General features: G+C 45.9%; 1 protein-coding gene across 1 annotated transcript in view; it reads right to left on the reverse strand.

Moving 5' to 3' along the window:
• The window catches only part of LOC104506000 (ephrin type-A receptor 4-like), a gene marked incomplete at both ends in the record, with an annotated part of 40991 nt that extends 23598 nt beyond the window's left edge, over positions 1–17393 (reverse strand). The window contains 2 exons of the mRNA XM_010146793.1: positions 12362–13025; positions 17326–17393. Of these exons, the coding sequence (XP_010145095.1) occupies positions 12362–13025; positions 17326–17393 (732 nt within the window). The remainder of the gene's footprint in view (positions 1–12361; positions 13026–17325) is intronic.
• Positions 17394–17550: the final 157 nt, after the last annotated feature.

Consider the following 17550-nt stretch of genomic DNA (forward strand, 5'->3'; position numbering starts at 1 on the left):
GTTGGGGAGAAAGAGGGCAGGAGACAGCATGATCAAGTCTCTATTTGTAGGTCAGACCTCGAGAGCTACCTTTCAGCTGTAATGATGTGCCTTTCAGATGATGGCGATCCCACAGCAACTGCGCAAGAGCATCTACCACAAGAGATGAGGCTGGAGACGACCCCAGTTAGTCTATTCACCTGCTATGCAGGAGGATAACCTCTACTTAAACCATGCTACTTAGATGTCTGCCTAACTTATTCTGAAAATCCTCCAATGCAGAGATCCCCCTACATGCCCACGCAATCTGCACAGGCACGACAGATCTCCCTGATCGTGATTTACTATTTTTCCCTTGGGTGTAGCCTAACCTTCTCTTTTGGGAATTTAAGCCCATTATTTCCTGCACTGTCACCAGACAACTACTATGCACATCTGCATAAAGAAGAAAGGGGAGAGACATTTCAAGATATCTTCAACTCTATGCAAGTCCAAACTCTGAACTCCTTAAAGCGAGCTGCACAGTAAATGCTAACACAGGCAGAAGGGATGCCTTAGTCCCTTAAGCCTTCATGAGAGCTAGGAATCCATCAATCAAGGTCTGGACTAGTTACGGAGACACCGCCTAGTATTTCAATTATTTCCTTCTGGAATAAGGCCAAAATACGCTAGTTGATGTGAATAGCTAAAACAGAATCCACTACTTTCTGAAAAACCTCTGAGGAACAAATTGAAAAGTGCTCTCTTGAAGAAAATTTATTTCCCCTTATCCCGTGTACTTATTTGTTGTCAAAGGTCTGCTTGCAAGATTCATGATGCTGAGCACAGGACAATAAACAATTTATTTTGAGACATCACATATAGAATGAATGAAGATACAGGAATTACAAGCTAATATAGAAAGAATAGGCAGGTCAAATCAGCACTGGGCTTCATAGCGTCCTGTAGAGCATCAGCAGTGCTTAACAGAATTAATTTTATACCAGGCTTCTGGTGCTTCAAAAGGTTTTTATAAAGAAACTAAGTATCTGGAAGAAGACGGGGAGGGGGGCTATTGTCCAAAACCAGCTGTGAGGTCTGATTTTCTCTTTCTTTGGCACGACTCATCCATAGCCTCACTACCATGGCTGACAGCTTCCCTGTACAGAATCAATCAGGGCAGTGACATCAACCAGGTCCAAGTCTCCAGACTGTGGAAAAACTCCTGAGAAACATTAAGAGCCTTTTTCCAATACCTGCCAACACTATGGCAGGGAAGAGGAGGAGCTTTCTTCTTTTTCATCATAAAAAGTGCTAGGTAAGTTGCCAAGTATCACATTTCCATATTTGCTTCAGATTGTTTTATAATGGGCAAATTCTGCCCGCCGCTAGACTTCAACAACCCCAAACAAGTCTGTCCAAGTGACACAGGCATACAATATTTGACCTAATTGCATTTTAAAGCCCAAAAAGGTTCTTGCACTCCGAGACAGGCCACTTTTTTTCTTTACCCTACCCACAAGTCCCTGTGACACAATCCTTCTGACATATGGCAAACTTCTGAAGAGTTATTCCTTCCAAACAAGTATCTTCCTTGTTATTTAGCTGGGCTGAAGGGCAGTGCACCGTCATTTATGGCAGAGGCACGGAGACAAGTGAATAGCAATTACTCAGCGTTCGTTAAAACGAAGGCTTCACCTGTAATAATTGCACAGTCACATTTCTTTGCGCGGGGTCACCCAGAGCTCCGGAAGGGAGACTTGCTGATTGACACAAATATGTTTGTATTTCAAAGGGCAAACTACAAAGTCAAATAAAAGGCAGTGTTTGCATAAGAGTTAACTTAGCCATTTGGCATTCTCAAAGAGCTCAACGATCCCACGGAAAAATGTCTCTCCTTGGCTCTGCTACAGCGCATTTTTAACTCCACCTTCAATACCGGTGTGCGGAGAGGTCAGATTCGCATGATCCCTGCAGAAGGCTGGCTCAGACGCCTCACCACAAGAACGAGGCCTTAACAGTGACCTTTAAAGAAGCAGAGCCCTACAGTGGGCAGCAGCGCCTTCTCCCCAGCATCCCTACAACGAGCTGCCAGCTGCTAAAAACTCCATGCAGGTCAGAGCTACAGGGGTCTGACCGTACGGGAGGACAAGCCAATGCCCAGCCAAGCAGGGAAGACAGAGGAGACCTCCTTTCTTGCACCTTCATACCCCAGTTACAGCTCATCTTGAACTAAAAGGACCAGTTCTGCAGAGTCACAGTTCCAGTGCCACCCATGGAAATGTGATACTTAAGGTCACGTACTGCAGTTGGGACTGCGCCATCCCTGTTCAGCAAAGGGCAGCTCCCTGCGGTGCTGGATCAGACCCACAGCTTCCTTCAGCCTCCAGAGCCAGCTCTGTCAGAGGACAAGGTCTCCTGCCCCTGCCTGCAGCTGTCCTCCTTGGCAATGCCATGGCCCCGCTCAATGCTCCTTTCCCTTTGGGACCACTCTACTGCGAGAGACTGTAGGCGTATTTCGTTCTCTTCTCTCACAAATTCAAGTCCTCTACCTACCTTACAGCTATAAACGGGTGCTTTCACAGTGCCCACAACCCTCTGAGCTCACTTTCAAGCTATGGGGTGTGTTGAATTCAAGATTACCAAGTAAATTATTTCTGGGTATATTAAACTGGGTACCAAGTACATGTCTTCAAAGAGCCAAGAACTTTAGGGTAAATCAACTAAACGGGTAAAGGATCTGCACATGGGTAGGTTCAGCCCAAAAGGATGGAAACAGTCTCACAGGTGATTAGCAATGCACCTGAAGTTACACACGCTGACTTCCCCTCTTCAGTTGGTGCCTGTCGACTTTCCACCCCAAGCTGACAGGTCTTTGAACCTCAAAGCACTGCACAACAAGGTACATTATCACCCATGTGCATATATATGCATGCGCACCCATCACCCACTACACTGTCACATCCAGCCTAAAGTCTTGGATCCAGTATTTTAGTCTCTCATGGATTTTTCAGAAGCAGTCGAGATTTGGGTCAGCGTGACATAACTGTGTCTGGGATTAGCACAGGAGGACAGTTTCTAATGCACCATGGGAATGACTTCAGCAATAAACTACAAAAAAGTTCTGTTGCATTAAGTGTAACTATTGCTACTCTGAGATTAAATATTACCTGGAAAGTACTCTCATTAACTGCAAAGTCCTTGATTAATGAGCAGGTGGAGTGCGTGCAGGGACCTGGTCCTGATTTCAGCTGTCTTATTAGCTCTACCCTGGACACTTCTGATCACCGCAGAAATAAATGAGGAAATCCAAGAACTAATTATGAGTGGACAAAACGTGCCAACCTAATAACTGTGTTACGGTACTTCAGCAATTAAGGGGAGGTTGGCCGATGCACGAGATGCAAACACCGAAGCCACTAAAAAGAAACAGCAACAGAATTCAGCTATCTTCGAGCATCTCAGGTGTGCGAGACCACAGGAAGCCTCTCAAGAAATGGTCTTTACTTCAGAATGGCTCTGCTGCAATCGGTTGTTTGGTGCTTTAATACTGATGGACACAGGAGGATCCTCCAGTGCTCAGCCATTCCCAAGGAGGGGCGGAGGGGCTGTCTCTCCTGCCGGCGCAGAGACCTCGAGCACTGCTCAAAGGCCCCAGGGAGGTGCGGCAGAGCACAGGAGCTGGCACCCAGAAAGCAGAGGGCAGGGAGGGCATCCCAGGTGGAGCTCCTGGAGGGTGCCGCTGCAGGTTTGAAAGCTGCAGACTGCACACTGGGGAAACCAGAACCATCTTCTTCAGTTTGTTGGCAAACACAGTTGTATCTAAGCATCTGCTGTACTTATCCAGCAGCCACTGCCCCCAAGCATTTCTGTGAAACAGCAGGGACTACCCACACACGCTCTTTTTAATTTGTGTTTATTTGGCTCTTGAAAAAACCCAAAGAAAAACTTTTTCACACACCAGCTAAGTACAGCAAAACTGAATACTCCAGCATCTGAAGAAGAGTTCAGGCAACTTGTGCCCTACGATTGATCTCCTGTTTCTCCCTACACATTCTCTCTAATCCTCTCCATAATTATTACACAAGCTGTCTAATCTTCCCAAAGCTGTCAGTTCTCCCAAATCCATTTTCCAACGGCCAACCTTGAAAGAGCCTGGGCACTGCATCGAGCCATCTCAGCTTGACACAGCCCGTGCCGCTACGGAGGGCACAGGGGTGCAACTGGCCGGAGAGAGCAAGGGTCACCCGGACCCAGCCCTGGAAGAGAGCAGCCAGGGGAAGGTATTGATCCGGTCCTTTTAACATGCTAATCTGCCCAGTGGCTGCTTCAGTCATTGCCAGGCTGGACACTTCAAAAGGAAACTGTTTTCAAAGCAGCGATGTCTTTTTCAACTGCAGAAAACACTCAGAACTGAAAACAAATGAATCCAAGCCCCAAGTTCAGAGAAGCGCTGGTCGGTACTCTTCAGCTCCCCAGACAGATGTTTGATGTATGGAAAGACAGACTTGTTAATTAATGCTATTAAAGTGCGGCCTGGCAAGAAGCCTCTTGGATTTAAAATAAGAAAATCCACACCCTTTAAGCGCACACTGGAATATAAAGATAGCCTATATTAGAATCAGGAAAATTCAGCCATAACCTCTTGGAGTGTCCCACTGATTTGCCCTATTTCCAAGGCTAAAGTCAGCATTGGTCGGCAAGCAGGAACAGCTGAACCCGGATGAAGGAAGAGCCACCGAGCTCAGCCTGCTCCTCCGCACCCCAGCCCAGGGCAGCTGCCCCCTCCCCCGGAGGGGATTCGGGATGCTGCTGACCCCTAACCCCTGGCCACAGGGGACAAAAAGCCCATCGGAAGCCGCGGGACAGCGCAGGCAAACGGCGGGGAGCCGACTGTCAACCTGCCGTGGGCTCTGGAGCGGGCAGCACCATGGGAGCAAACTTACTCACCCAAACAAGGCATGGAGAGATAACACCAGAAAATACGGACAAAATGGAACTTGTTTCCTCGCCACTAAATTGTTAGCTTTATGGGACTTCATGCTGAACGGTATGAAAAAATCCAATTTGCTTTGAAGCGCATTAGTCTAACATCCTAATTATTGTTTACATTGCCATTTGCCTTCTATTAAGAATTGAATAATTACCCAGCGCTCCATAGTTTAAAAATACAAGCAAACAGGATTATCTGGGTAATTAAGACACTGTACTGCAGCTCTGTACTGTGGCTGTACAAAGTATCCACACACATAAGCAGAAGCAAGGGTTATGGATCGCTTTGGTTCAAAGGACGTTTTGAGGAGCTGCAGCCTGCAAGATGGGCAGCTCGTCAGAAAAAGGTGAGCAGAGCCTTGGGATGAGGGTGGAGGGGGAGAAGCTATCTTGCAGCTAGGACACTACAACGAATCTTCCCTCTGGTCTCATCCGGATGCCTCTGGGAAAGCTACGGCATCTTCTCCCTCCGCCCTCCAGCCGCTGAGCCCAAGAGCATCCATCCCTCCTCCAGCCCAGGAGCCCCACCGCCAGCCTGCTGAAGCCCCAGGCTCACTAAATACGAGGCCTGTTTCCGAGCACACCTCTTCCAGTGGGTTTGTATAGACGGACTTAGTTTTACAGATTCCTTCAGTGAGATTTAAACCCACACATCTAAACCAGAAAAAACACAGTCGACCAGCAAACGAGTTCTCTAGGCATCCATGAACAAATGAGCCAAAGACCAACCGTACAGTATGGCACTTTTTTAAACCTTAATAGCCCATCCATATTGTACTTCAAACAGCACGACCTCCCCTTCTGGGTGACTATTAGGACAAAAGCAAAGTTTTTGCACGTTCCTTTGTTGTTTTAAAGAGCCTTTCCTCCATTTAATTACGCCACCAGGTTTCACACTGTGCAGTTTACTACCCCTGTGAAATTACCTTCAAGTTAAACACTAATTGGACATCCAACAAAAACTAAAACCCCCCACAACCTTGTTTTTCCTTCTGGTTTCTTATAGGATGTAGCTCCAACATGATCAGGGTCCCAGTTTCATAGCACTGATTTATAAAGACGCAGAACGAAGAACAGTGCTGTAAAGAAATACAGTACATTTGTGCAGCATGTGTTCTAACTTATATCAATAAACCTTTCAACAAATCCGTGCTGAACAAGCCTGTGTTTTGGGAGCATTTAATGAGCCTCAGCTTTATTTCAAGCCAAAAGCAATTTTAAGTAAAGTTGAAATAAAGAAAAGTTAAAACAAAAAGAAAGCCACTAAAACCAAAAATAAAATAAAATACGGGTTCTTGTGTAATCGTGAGGCTTAAGAAAGCAGAGCTTTTCTCACAGCTTATTTTCTTTCGATAAATGAAGACAGCAGTTCACTCGTGCGTGTTGACCCAAGTGCTACCAGCCCCTTTTCCCCTCTGCACCGAAGGGCGACCGCCGGCCAAGGCCCCTCCTGCCGCCAGCCCGCCAAGCGATGGGCACCATGGCTGAGCAAGGCCGCTGGGCCCTAACCCGCCTGGCACGGGGAGTGCCGGCGCAGGGCTTCTTCCTGCGTGCGTGTGCGTTCTCAGGGCACGGATCCCTCCTTCCGGAGATGGTCCTTCCCCAGTTGGGGATGTAGCGACGGACGGGCTTTGCAGTCACCGGTGAACACCTACAGGAGGTGAGGGCCTGCCGGAGGCTTGAGAAATGGCTCTCCCTGCCCCTCCAGCCATGGTCTTGCCAACAAGGCCGGGGTTTCAGAGCACGGCACTTTCCCACACGCCGCTCGAGCGGGAAAGCGGGCTGCAGAGACGAGCGAAAGAGCGACAATCCATCATGGCCAAGAGGAGACCTCAGCCACACGGAGCACACTGTGCAAATATTACACTATCTCTTAAACAAAGAGATCAAAAAAACACACTAACACAGACGCCATTTGCATAAAATCCAAATCTTTGAGCTCTGCATAAACAGAAGGAGATTTTGGCTGGCGTTTCCAAAAGAAGCTCTTATCTCCTTTGTGAAATGGGGAAATGGGTGTGCTACTTTGCATGAGGGTGTATACAAAAGATGTAAATGAGGAATTTGCTGCATGCAAAAGGCAAAGCGGCCGACAGCTGCCAATCCCCATTCACAAGGGGAGCTTCCTTAGTCTCCAGCAGGAGGAAGGAGAAGGGAACCAACATGTTTGCTTCCCAGGGAGGTGGAACAGGCTCTGAATATTCATAAAATGGCCATTTAGTCATGGGAGTGTTAATTGTCTCCGATTCACAAAAAACGTTGTGACCTCACCTGCTCTCCCCAACATATCAAAAGGACGTGGCATAATGGGACGAAACCTGATAAGATATTTATCTCGAGTCTGGGGGGGCTTTTTGGTGCAGTCACAAAAGAATTGAAGTGTACTGCTGAGCATTTCTTTAATCACTTCTCACAAGGGCAATAAAGACCATGCTCAGCGGAGCATATTATGAGACAGATAATAACCCTCACCCAGCCAAGATCTAAATACTGAAGTCAACACACACCAGGCAAGTTGTCTGGAAAGTTTTGTTTTGCCTTTAAAAAAAAAAATACACCACAACAACTGCCTACAAAAACCAGAAGACAGTCTACATGCCCCACAAAAGACTACCCAGACCTGCCATGAAATTCATACCCCCACAGCACCTCATCTGGCTTTCATTCCGAAGACCACGCTTTTTACTAGTAACACGCAAAATAAGGGCCAGATATTGCTCCCCTGTGTAGCAGCAGAAATTTCGTCAGGAATTCAGAAGGAAGCAATCCCCGCCTTTCTCCAAGGGATGCTCACAGGGACAATTGCTGGATGACTGTAGCTTGACTTCTGAGGGAGCCAGGGAGGAGGAAAGCCACACAGAGCCTGCAGTGACGTTTAAATGGAGAGATTTTGAGACGCACCAGGTGGTACAAAAATCACAGAGGGAGTCACCCTTGGAAGATCTATTGAGCTGCATGAGAACATAACATAATCAAATCACTCCTTCAGCAGAGAAGGGAACCAACTAAATTGGGTGCAGACAGACGGTGTTTCAGTACCACTCCCAAGCCCCTCCTGGTAGCTTCCATCTTCCCAGCTCCTTCTAAAACGTAACATGTTGAGTCTATGCATTTTTTTTCCCCTGCCAAAAATAATCAACCTGAAAAAAATCCTTCTGAAAGCTCAAATCTGCAGTCTTAGTCACCCTTCTGATTACCCTTTTGTGCAGCCAGACTGTTCACCAGTGTTATTCTGATTAAAAAAAGTTGTCTACGACTAAAACTGGAAAGTACACACAAATTACTTCACTTCCCCACCCCTACAAATCCCACCATCCAAAAATCTTATCACAGGAAAAAAAAAATATAATTAGACTGTACCCTTCTGATACAAGCTGAACTGCTGCTCTCCATGATCACAGCCACTCTTCAAAGCCTCCCAGATAAAAAGGATCTTATCATTCAAATTATTACTTCTTAGGGATGCTCTTATCAAAGTTCCAAGGAAAAATTCTAAAAACAGCAGCGATATGAAACCAGGCCTGAGCCATATTTTAAATGGCACTGGATTTTCTGCCAATTGGCCAATTCACAACTCAAAAAAGCAAGTGTAGATGAAGACAAAGCTGTTGGCTCTCATAACCTTTACAATATCACAGGAAAAATCTCAACTGTCTCACATATTTATACTAAATGGCAGGTCTAAAATTGAGATTTGTAATTTCACAGCATCAAAATCATCACAGATGGCTACAGTCTATTGCTTCTTTAATCTGTCTTTTTTCCCTTCCTGCTTATTCCCTCCCCACCCTCCGAGTTAAAAAGATACGCATTTTATCACAAGGAAATCATAGCTAAACCCAGACCACATTATATTAATATGTAACACAACGATTTACATAACAATGATGCATACAAGCAAAGTTTAAAGTTACTTCATGTCCCAGCTTTGCCCTAAAGCACTAATTACTTTAGCCTCGAGATGTGCCACTAGTTGGGATAGTCATGTTCTATCAACAATATTCCACATTTATGCTCCCCTAAATGGATAGCCATTTTCACAGAACTTTGGAAGAGAGAAGGAAAAAAAAAAAAAACCCACACCAAAAACACAACCACACAGCAAGACTGGGGGGTTTTAGCATCACATTCACAGCTACAAATTCAACCGTAAGCAAAGAACCAGTGCTCACCTAATATTTCTACTGATCAGGACCAGTTTTGTGCAACCACTCCTGTGAACATTCCCAAAGAAATACGGATTAAATATTTAGCTCCTTTCCCTTCCTGCCCTGGGTTTTTGCATATATATACACACACGGATATTGATGATAATTGTCTTACTGAATAAAGTCAGCTAGGAAAAAAAAACACACCACAGCAATCAGAGGAAGGACAGTTTTCTGTCAGATTATTCAAATACCTCTATACCACCAACACCTTTTTTTTAAACCCTTGTTCAAGGTCAGAGAGTCATTAACTCCCACTACAGGAACCACTTTGGATGTGAAGTCACTTCCCACACACACATCAGAAATTAAGCGAAAGCAGCTCAAGGAAAATGTGTTATTTAAAAAAATCAGGAGGTCGAGCGAACTTGAAGCAGCTTTTAGGACAAGCCAAGCTCCCGCCGGGCCATCCCAGCACTGCGCGGCAGGAGAGGACAGGGAGCTCCGATCCTCCCATGGATCTCCCAACAAGTGCAAAGCCCCGATCCACTGGCCTAAACTTCCTGCCCACTGCGCTTTTGTCAAGCATTTAAGATCTTAATCAATCCTAACTCTGACCCTAGGATCACAGGGGAAGATGGATGAGGAAACCGACAACCTCTGACCTCCCCTTGTATTTGTCCTGCCACAGTCAACCTATTGAAAAACAATTGAGGTGGAACCTGCTCACCAGCCCCAGCCCGGCACCCTTTCACAGCCTAACACAACGTCTCTCCCCCACCCCCAACCCTCTGTCCCAAAACGACAGGAATCCTCCTCACTTCATCCTCCTCCAAAAAAAAACTGCTGGAGCAGAACATTTGCTGAACTATGGAGTTAAGTGGGGTAGGAAGAGGAGAATCCACATTCAGCATCACAGGCCAAACTGCTTTACCAGCCCTGCAAGCCGTATAGTTCCGCTAAACTTCATGAATTCACGAAGAGGAGCTTCCCCGTAAACTGTTCTGGCTGGAGAACGGCAAACGCGAGGAAAGGAAACCACAAATAACCGCTGATGAAATGGGTTTAGCGCTTTCAAATTACATGCTGGCTCAAACCCTCTCAAAACGACTAGTGCAGGCCAACTTTGCTCTGGAGAGCCCAACAGGCAGACGTTTGTAAATACAGCATTGTCCCATCTTCCTCTCCCTTGGGAAACAGCGAATTGCGTTTCCTGAGTCCAACCTTCCCAGGTACAGCTGAGAGCCGGTAGGTAAGCGGAGATTCATCCTCAAGGTCTAGTCCAACACCACAGAAATAAATAAAAAAAAGCATCCCACCGTCACCACTGCCCACTAACAAAACCCCAAGAGGTTTCCCTTGACCACCACAGGATTTGTTAGGCAATTAGCTTATCACTTTTGGGGCACTGACACCAAAAAAACAGTAAATCTGTGCCAACCAGAGTGACCCAGTACTGACCCAACAGGCCTTTAGGAAAAGGCGGAATAATCTCCATGCAATAAATCAAGATGCTTTTTCCCCCCCACTGACCTCCACCTCTCACAACCCAGGCTGTAAAGGTGTCAAGATGCTTTGCCCACAAGTTATTGAGCTCTTGGGAAGTAAGAGCATCTCCCCAGCAGCACCCAGTCAGTACCACAGCCACAGCTTCACGTGTTTAACGATACACAGGTTTTTCAAGCTTCCATCTCATAGGGTTCCAAAAAACCGGAGTAATTTACCCCAGACAGGATACCCTGCCATCGTGCTGCTCGTTTTTCAGGTCTCTCTACTGCCCATGGTAACTTTGTGGCCCATATGGCACACAAGTTTTTTCCATATAGCAAAAAACAACTAGAAACAAAGGCCAAAGTTTATACTTAGCACTTCTTTCCTGCCAAAACTTAATTTCAATGTATAATAATGAACTTCATATAGACTGTAAATTATCATTTAAAAGAAATCAAGTAGGACATTCAAAAGACGCTGTTCTCTTAGGCGTCTACACGAGAGCAGGCAGTTACTTGCTCTGCTGTCTTGTTCTCAGCCTCAGGACGAAAAAAATGACCCACTGAAAAACAGACCACGATGGGACCAGCAGTCACCTGGCTCCAAGGAACCTTTCCCAAAAACACAAGTCCAAATCCACCAAGTCCAAATCCACTAAGGAGTTGAGCACCTTCAATTCTGCACCCACCAAAATTAAGCCCACTGACCTGTGCAAGAATCCATGCAAGTTTGATCTTAATTTAGGCTTCTATGAGCAAACATTTCATAGAATCATAGAATGGTTAGGGTTGGAAGGGACCTTAAAGATCATCTAGTTCCAACTCCCCTGCCATGGGCAGGGACACCTTGCACTAGACCAGGTTGCTTAAAGCCTCATCCAGCCTGGCCTTGAAGACATCCAGGGATGGGGCATCCACAACATCTCTGGGCAACCTGTTCCAGTGCCTCACCACCCTCTCATTTAGAAGCAGAGGCTAAAAATATTTTATTTATGAACTCCCTTCTCTCCTTCCCTAACCTTTTACAACTTCTTTTTCCAGAAGGGGGAGGGGAAGAGAACACAGGGTTTGAGGTTTTCTTCTTTGTAGGATAATCTGTCTTTTATACAAACTTTAATCCCTAATTCTGCAGCACACAGGATGGTGTGTGTGGGAGGGTGGGGTGGAGACTCGGAGCATTTCTAAGAGTATCCTAGCACCTCCATTATCAGGCTGACAATAGAGACCCTCTGAGAAATGAAAATATTTAACAAAGGCAGCAGTGTCAAATATCAAAGGGTTATTTAGTGCTAAAAATTTGCAACAAGTAAAACACCAAAGACTTCCCCTTCCCAAAGTGGGAAAGTAATCCAGCTAAAACTCCTGTACCCCCCTCCCCGACTGCATTATCAAAAGGAGACTGCCAGAATTTCCCGTGCTTAAAGTTCACTTTGGGTAAGACTTTAAAGATTTGTCTCTTTAAACAGCAGTAGCTTGACCGCCCTGTTTCGTAGTCATTCACATTTCGGTGACTATCGTGAGCCAACTCAAAATTTAGGCGCCTGCTAGAAAATGTGCTTCACCTTCTGCCCACTATGGCGGCATCATTTGTTCTGCATTGCATAATTTTTAGCCTTGCCACCTGGAGCTACTAGGCTTCTTCATTAAACCCCTCTGTCCCACCGCATCCCACAGGGGCTCCTAATTACTGGCTTTACTCCATCTACTCCCGTCCCCGATTCAATTATGCATTCAACTAAGCAATAATGAAGAGTACAATATGGCTCATCCTACCTTGGCATTCACCATTGCGTTCCTCGTAGCCAGCATTGCACAGACAGTTGCCAATGGGCACCAGCCACTCGCCATCTGCCCCGCAGTACATTTTTGGCACATCCTTTTCTTCCGAGTTGTTGACGCAGGAGCCGCGAACCTCCACCAGAGAGGATGTATCAGCCCCAGTAATGGTGTCTGGAAACTGTGCCAGGTTTCGAACGGTCAGCGGGCACTTCTTGTAGAAGACACGAACAGACACCAAAGCAATGCAGGCACCGACGTCCTGAAAAGCCAAGTAAAACCCCTTCTTGCTGAGCGGTCCCACATCCCGTATCTCCGTATTCAGCTTCATGATCCTGTCACCAATGTCCACCTGGGTGAAGCTCTCATCAGCAGCAATGGTGTCAATCTTGGCAAACTGGCTCTCTCGAATAAAACGCTCCTTATCATTGTTTGATTCGTAGTAATAGAGGTTGAAGGTCTCTTTGCAAGTTCCCATGACACCTGGCAGGCTGTTGCAGTCCCTCAGCGTGAACTTGATCTCAATATACACCCTTTGAGCCCCCTCACGGGGAATCCAATCAGTTCTTAACCAATTATTCTGACTGGGCTCCATCACATTGCAGACTTGGTAGGTGCGGATCGGAGTGTTCTTCTCATCCATAATGCTCACTTCCTCCCACTGCAAAGAGGGAATGGGGAAGAAAAATACATCAGCATTCAAAGGAACAGCGGAGCTGCACAGCAAACGTAATCTGCACTTCCACAACTAACGTGGAAATTGCATTTTTTTCCATTATGGATAAAAAACAAACCACCAAAACCCAAACCAAACTAACCCCAGCAGCCCAAGCCACAGCCAGGACCTCAACTACTTCAACATTAAAAGACGACCCTGTCCAGGAGAAACAAGCTCCGAGCTGAGGAGCAAGCACGTGTTTTAGAGACTCTGGGAGCCAACCCAGGAATGCTCTACCTCGTTACCACCTCTATTTGCACTACAGTTCAGCCCACAGGACCCTGCCTAGATCCAGGCTACACGCAGCACTTCGGACCCCCAGCACAGCTTTCCCCACCTCGCACATGCGAATATCCAATAGTGAAATCGCGTGGCTTAGTTTCACAAAAACCACCGGGCAGAGACAGTAACATCCACGGTTCTGGCTTCACCTCCACATAGTTTAAAACTCTTAAGACACCCTTTATTATTTTGCTGAGCTGCCAATGCTTTCCTGGGCCAGCAATATCCCAGACGCACCCAGCGATCCGTCTTTCCTTTGGAGCTGGGCAGAAATCGCTACCTACAGAGAACTGGGTCCTTGACTCGGGTGGCACTTAGAGCTGGAAGGGCAAGTAAGGAGACTACGTCGTCACTCTACCAGCAACACTGCCATAACATCGCCATCCAAACAAAGCTTCTATTAGTAAGAAGGTGGGAAAAGAAGGAATATTACACATCTCTTCCTAGAGGAAAGGTCAGGAATTAGCTACACTCATATTCTCAAACACCCAAAAAGGTTAACAGAGAGGGTAAATGCTGAAGGATCAGGGTAGCATCACGCTTCAAACCTCTTACACACCCCACATCAAGTTCAGGCACCTTCAGAAGTGCCAGACTAGGAGGCCACATCATTATGAAACTACAGTACAGGCCATGCAAGGACGGTATGGAAAGAAGAGATCTGGCCTCAATTCATTCAGCATGACGGACTTAGAGAAGGAAAGCACGTATAGCTGACAGTTCTGAAAGAAAGTGGTTCAGTATTATCACAGACAGAAGTAAGTTTATCACAATGTGCTCCAGATAGGGAGAGAGGGCGGAGTACGGAAAGAGCGCTTTCCAGTAGAAAACACGGAGCACTTCAGGACCAGAGAAATCCTTCTTTAAAGAAATAACGTATTAGACAATGAAATACTGTTTGGGTTTACAGGTGATACAATGAAGCATATGAAATCATCCTTGGAAAACAGTAGTAACTTTAAAGATTTCCAATAAGTTCTTTTCAGAACTACTGAAGCCATGGCTTTGACAAACAGAAGCCTTCTTAGCGTTAAAGGGCTTCTTGTATAATATCCTGCATTCTTCTCCCAAGGATTGCTCTTATGCAAGTGATTTTTACTTAAAAAGATTCTAGCTTAGCTGAATCCGTTTATAGAATGACAGTAGTTAGCACCATGAGTCACTAGGAGCAGAAAGAATAATATTTTATTTGCTGCCTAGAGATAACTGCAAGTTAAAATGAAGGGGGGGGGGGGGTAAGCATGTCACTCCTTTTCACAGAAAAGGAAAAAATAAATCTTAACGAGTCATCTGTCAACGTAAAGTGTAACACGGCGTTAGCAAGAAGACAGAGTTGTTTAATTTACAGCTGCCACAGAGCTAGTTTACTGTTACAATATTGTCTTTATGATCCATCACTTTCCATTCTGCTTCTCTTCCCACTGCCTGTGCTACCTGTATTGTGTGTGGCACCAGAAAGAGGAAAAGCAGAGGGAAATAATAGTTGTTGATGGGATTTCCTTTAGTACACGTATACAATGGAGGATGCTGCTACAGGATTCAATAAAGAGCCCGCTGAGGTCAGTGGGCAGAACTAAATGCAGCAAGTTTCAGATCAGGTTCTCACACGCTCCGTCTCCTGACAAGCGCAGAAATACACAGAGCTGGGTTTCTCAGTTCACAGACACATACACACAACGAACTTGAGCGTGTCTTACTGCCAGAGCTGAAAACAACTGCAGCCCCAAATTCCCAGCCACTGTGAACGATTTGTAACACAGAGTATGTGGTCAAAGCCCTAACTTTTTGCTTTCAAGCTGAAATTAACTTTTATAATTCAACTCTTCCCACGGTTTAATGCTGTGGAGTATTCTAGGTGCAAAACCTGCTTTTCAACTATGAAACACAAGAGTAAATCATTAATTACGCTTATAATGCAATTCATTAATTCCTCCAGGGCTACTATATATTTGATTACCGCTAGTCACTGCTAAATCACTATGTTTATCGCCAGCCCTTCTTATCCACGCAACCCTCGCGCCTCAGGAACTGTGTGGTACAGATCTAGAAAAATTCCTTTTTTAATAGGCAAAAAGGTACCCACAGTTAAACCAGCACTGAAGGACAGGATCTTCCCAGGAAAATAAGAGGAGTTCATTTCTGCCGCTTGAAATAAATCCGCAGCATATGAAGTCAAAATAAATGCTTTCCAGGCACTGCATCTCAGAGACAGACCATGTACTCTTAAATTTTTCACTACTGGCTTAAAAATAGAACACACGTATGTAGGTTCAGTGAAACGAGTCACGTCCACACTAAGAGCACACATTTCCTTCTCAAGGTTTCATGGCACTGTTGGAGCAAACGTGGGGGAAAAGGGGGAATCCAACAGCCATCAGTAATATACAGCTGTCCTCTGAGCAGCAGTTCTACCACTGACTTAGTAAAACTTGTATTTTAGGTCCTATTTTAACATACATCATGGATATCCCTCGGCGAGCCGCATGAAAGACCCCGTCTCATTAACTGACCTTTCCAGGGTACAGGATTAACAAGGATGCCCGACTCTCACTGAGATAAAGCTGTACCTTTCCCCACTGTCAAAAGATGAGGGAAATTGCCTGCAACCAGCAGCGAACCGTGGGCGCTGCCAGCGGCCTGTCAACCCCCTCCCCGCCCTTTAGAAAACCGGGTTTTGGTGCTCAGGCCGAGCACAAGCCAGGACTGTAGTCAAGTTCACCCAGAACAACAATGGGGGAGCAAAACAATCCCCCATTCTCCCACGTTTTGGTTATTCAGAGCTTATGCATAATGCGCCGCCAACCAGGCAACCTCGGATTCCTTCCGCTCACTGCTGTCTCCTTAGCTCTGCCGCTTCTCACCAGAATGGGAACGCACACAGAAAAGTACATCTGTAGGTCTCCCGACGAATCCAGTGCTTTGCTGTGCTCAGGTCCTGATCCTTCAGCACTTTCATTTTTCAAAGAGTTTGATTTAGTTACTTCTGCTTAACCATACTAAGGTGCTTTACTCATTCAATATTAAAAGGATTTCAGGATTTTTTTTATATATATTGCTTAGTGTGCGCTGCTGGCATTTTTTTTAAACTGTTCAACTTTAAGAAAGAAAAAGCCTTTCTAATTGCTTATTAAAAAGAAAAAATTCCCAAGAGATCCCATAAAGTAGTTGCCACCAGATCCCACCAGCTCCAAACTCGAGTTCTCAGGAGCTTCCCACAGCAGCCCTGGGCACCCTGTAGGATGGGGCACAGATGAGGGAGCAGCAAGGTGCCCGTCCACTAACGGAAACCTGTATTAGTAGAGATACCTTGCCTGCAGCTCACTAAGCAAAGGGGCTCTAAGCCCCCGCGATGGATGCGGGAATGTTTTCATGTCATCACATCACCACAGGGCAAGCAATCTTCTCTTACAGCTGTCTGTTGGAGAAGTACGCAAGAAGAAACTCCACAGAATCACGGTCGAGCACTGGGGGCTTGAGTTTAAACACCAAAACATAATGATGTTTACACCCCGGAACAGGACAGCTGTCCCGTCACACCAAAAGGTTGGTCTTGTCCATCGATCCCCACTCCGTCTTCATCCAGAAATAGAACACAAATTGCCCTGACCATCTCCTAGCCGAGACAGCCCGTAGATAGAATAATTACAGTCAAGAATGCCAGGTCAGTCACCAGATCGCATTTCTCGTTGGTAGTTCAGCTTCAAATAAGCAGCTAAGCCCATGCCTCAACCAATCTCCTAATTCTGAAACCTCTTTTCTGCCCTTTTGGTTTCCACTTCTTCCATGACAGAACTATCCAAAGGGAGTATAGAGTTTCTCCAACAAAGAGTAATTCACGGGGTAAGCCAGGGAAGAAATCTGACCTCCTCACCACAATCAACAAAGGGGAGCCATTAGGACTCTCTGAAAGTTACTAATCACCCCCTTTACCCTTTTGATCAGATAGCGGTTCAAAACTTACCCCTCCTTCCAGAGGACTTGCTATCCACCCCAGTTCTCCCTGAACTGATCTGGAATCCAGCAAGGTAACTGTAGAAAAGTGCAAATAAAAACTGATTAAATTCCAGCTGCCAGAGGGCCGTATTAGAACAAATCGTTCGCCCGAGCGTTTCCATATGTGCGGAGCACGATCGCATCCACCCTCGACTCCCAGCGAAGTGCTGTTTCCCACTGCGCCGACACCTGA

This window comes from Eurypyga helias, unplaced genomic scaffold, assembly GCF_000690775.1.
Source record: "Eurypyga helias isolate BGI_N326 unplaced genomic scaffold, ASM69077v1 scaffold17342, whole genome shotgun sequence".
Classification (NCBI taxonomy): domain Eukaryota; kingdom Metazoa; phylum Chordata; class Aves; order Eurypygiformes; family Eurypygidae; genus Eurypyga; species Eurypyga helias.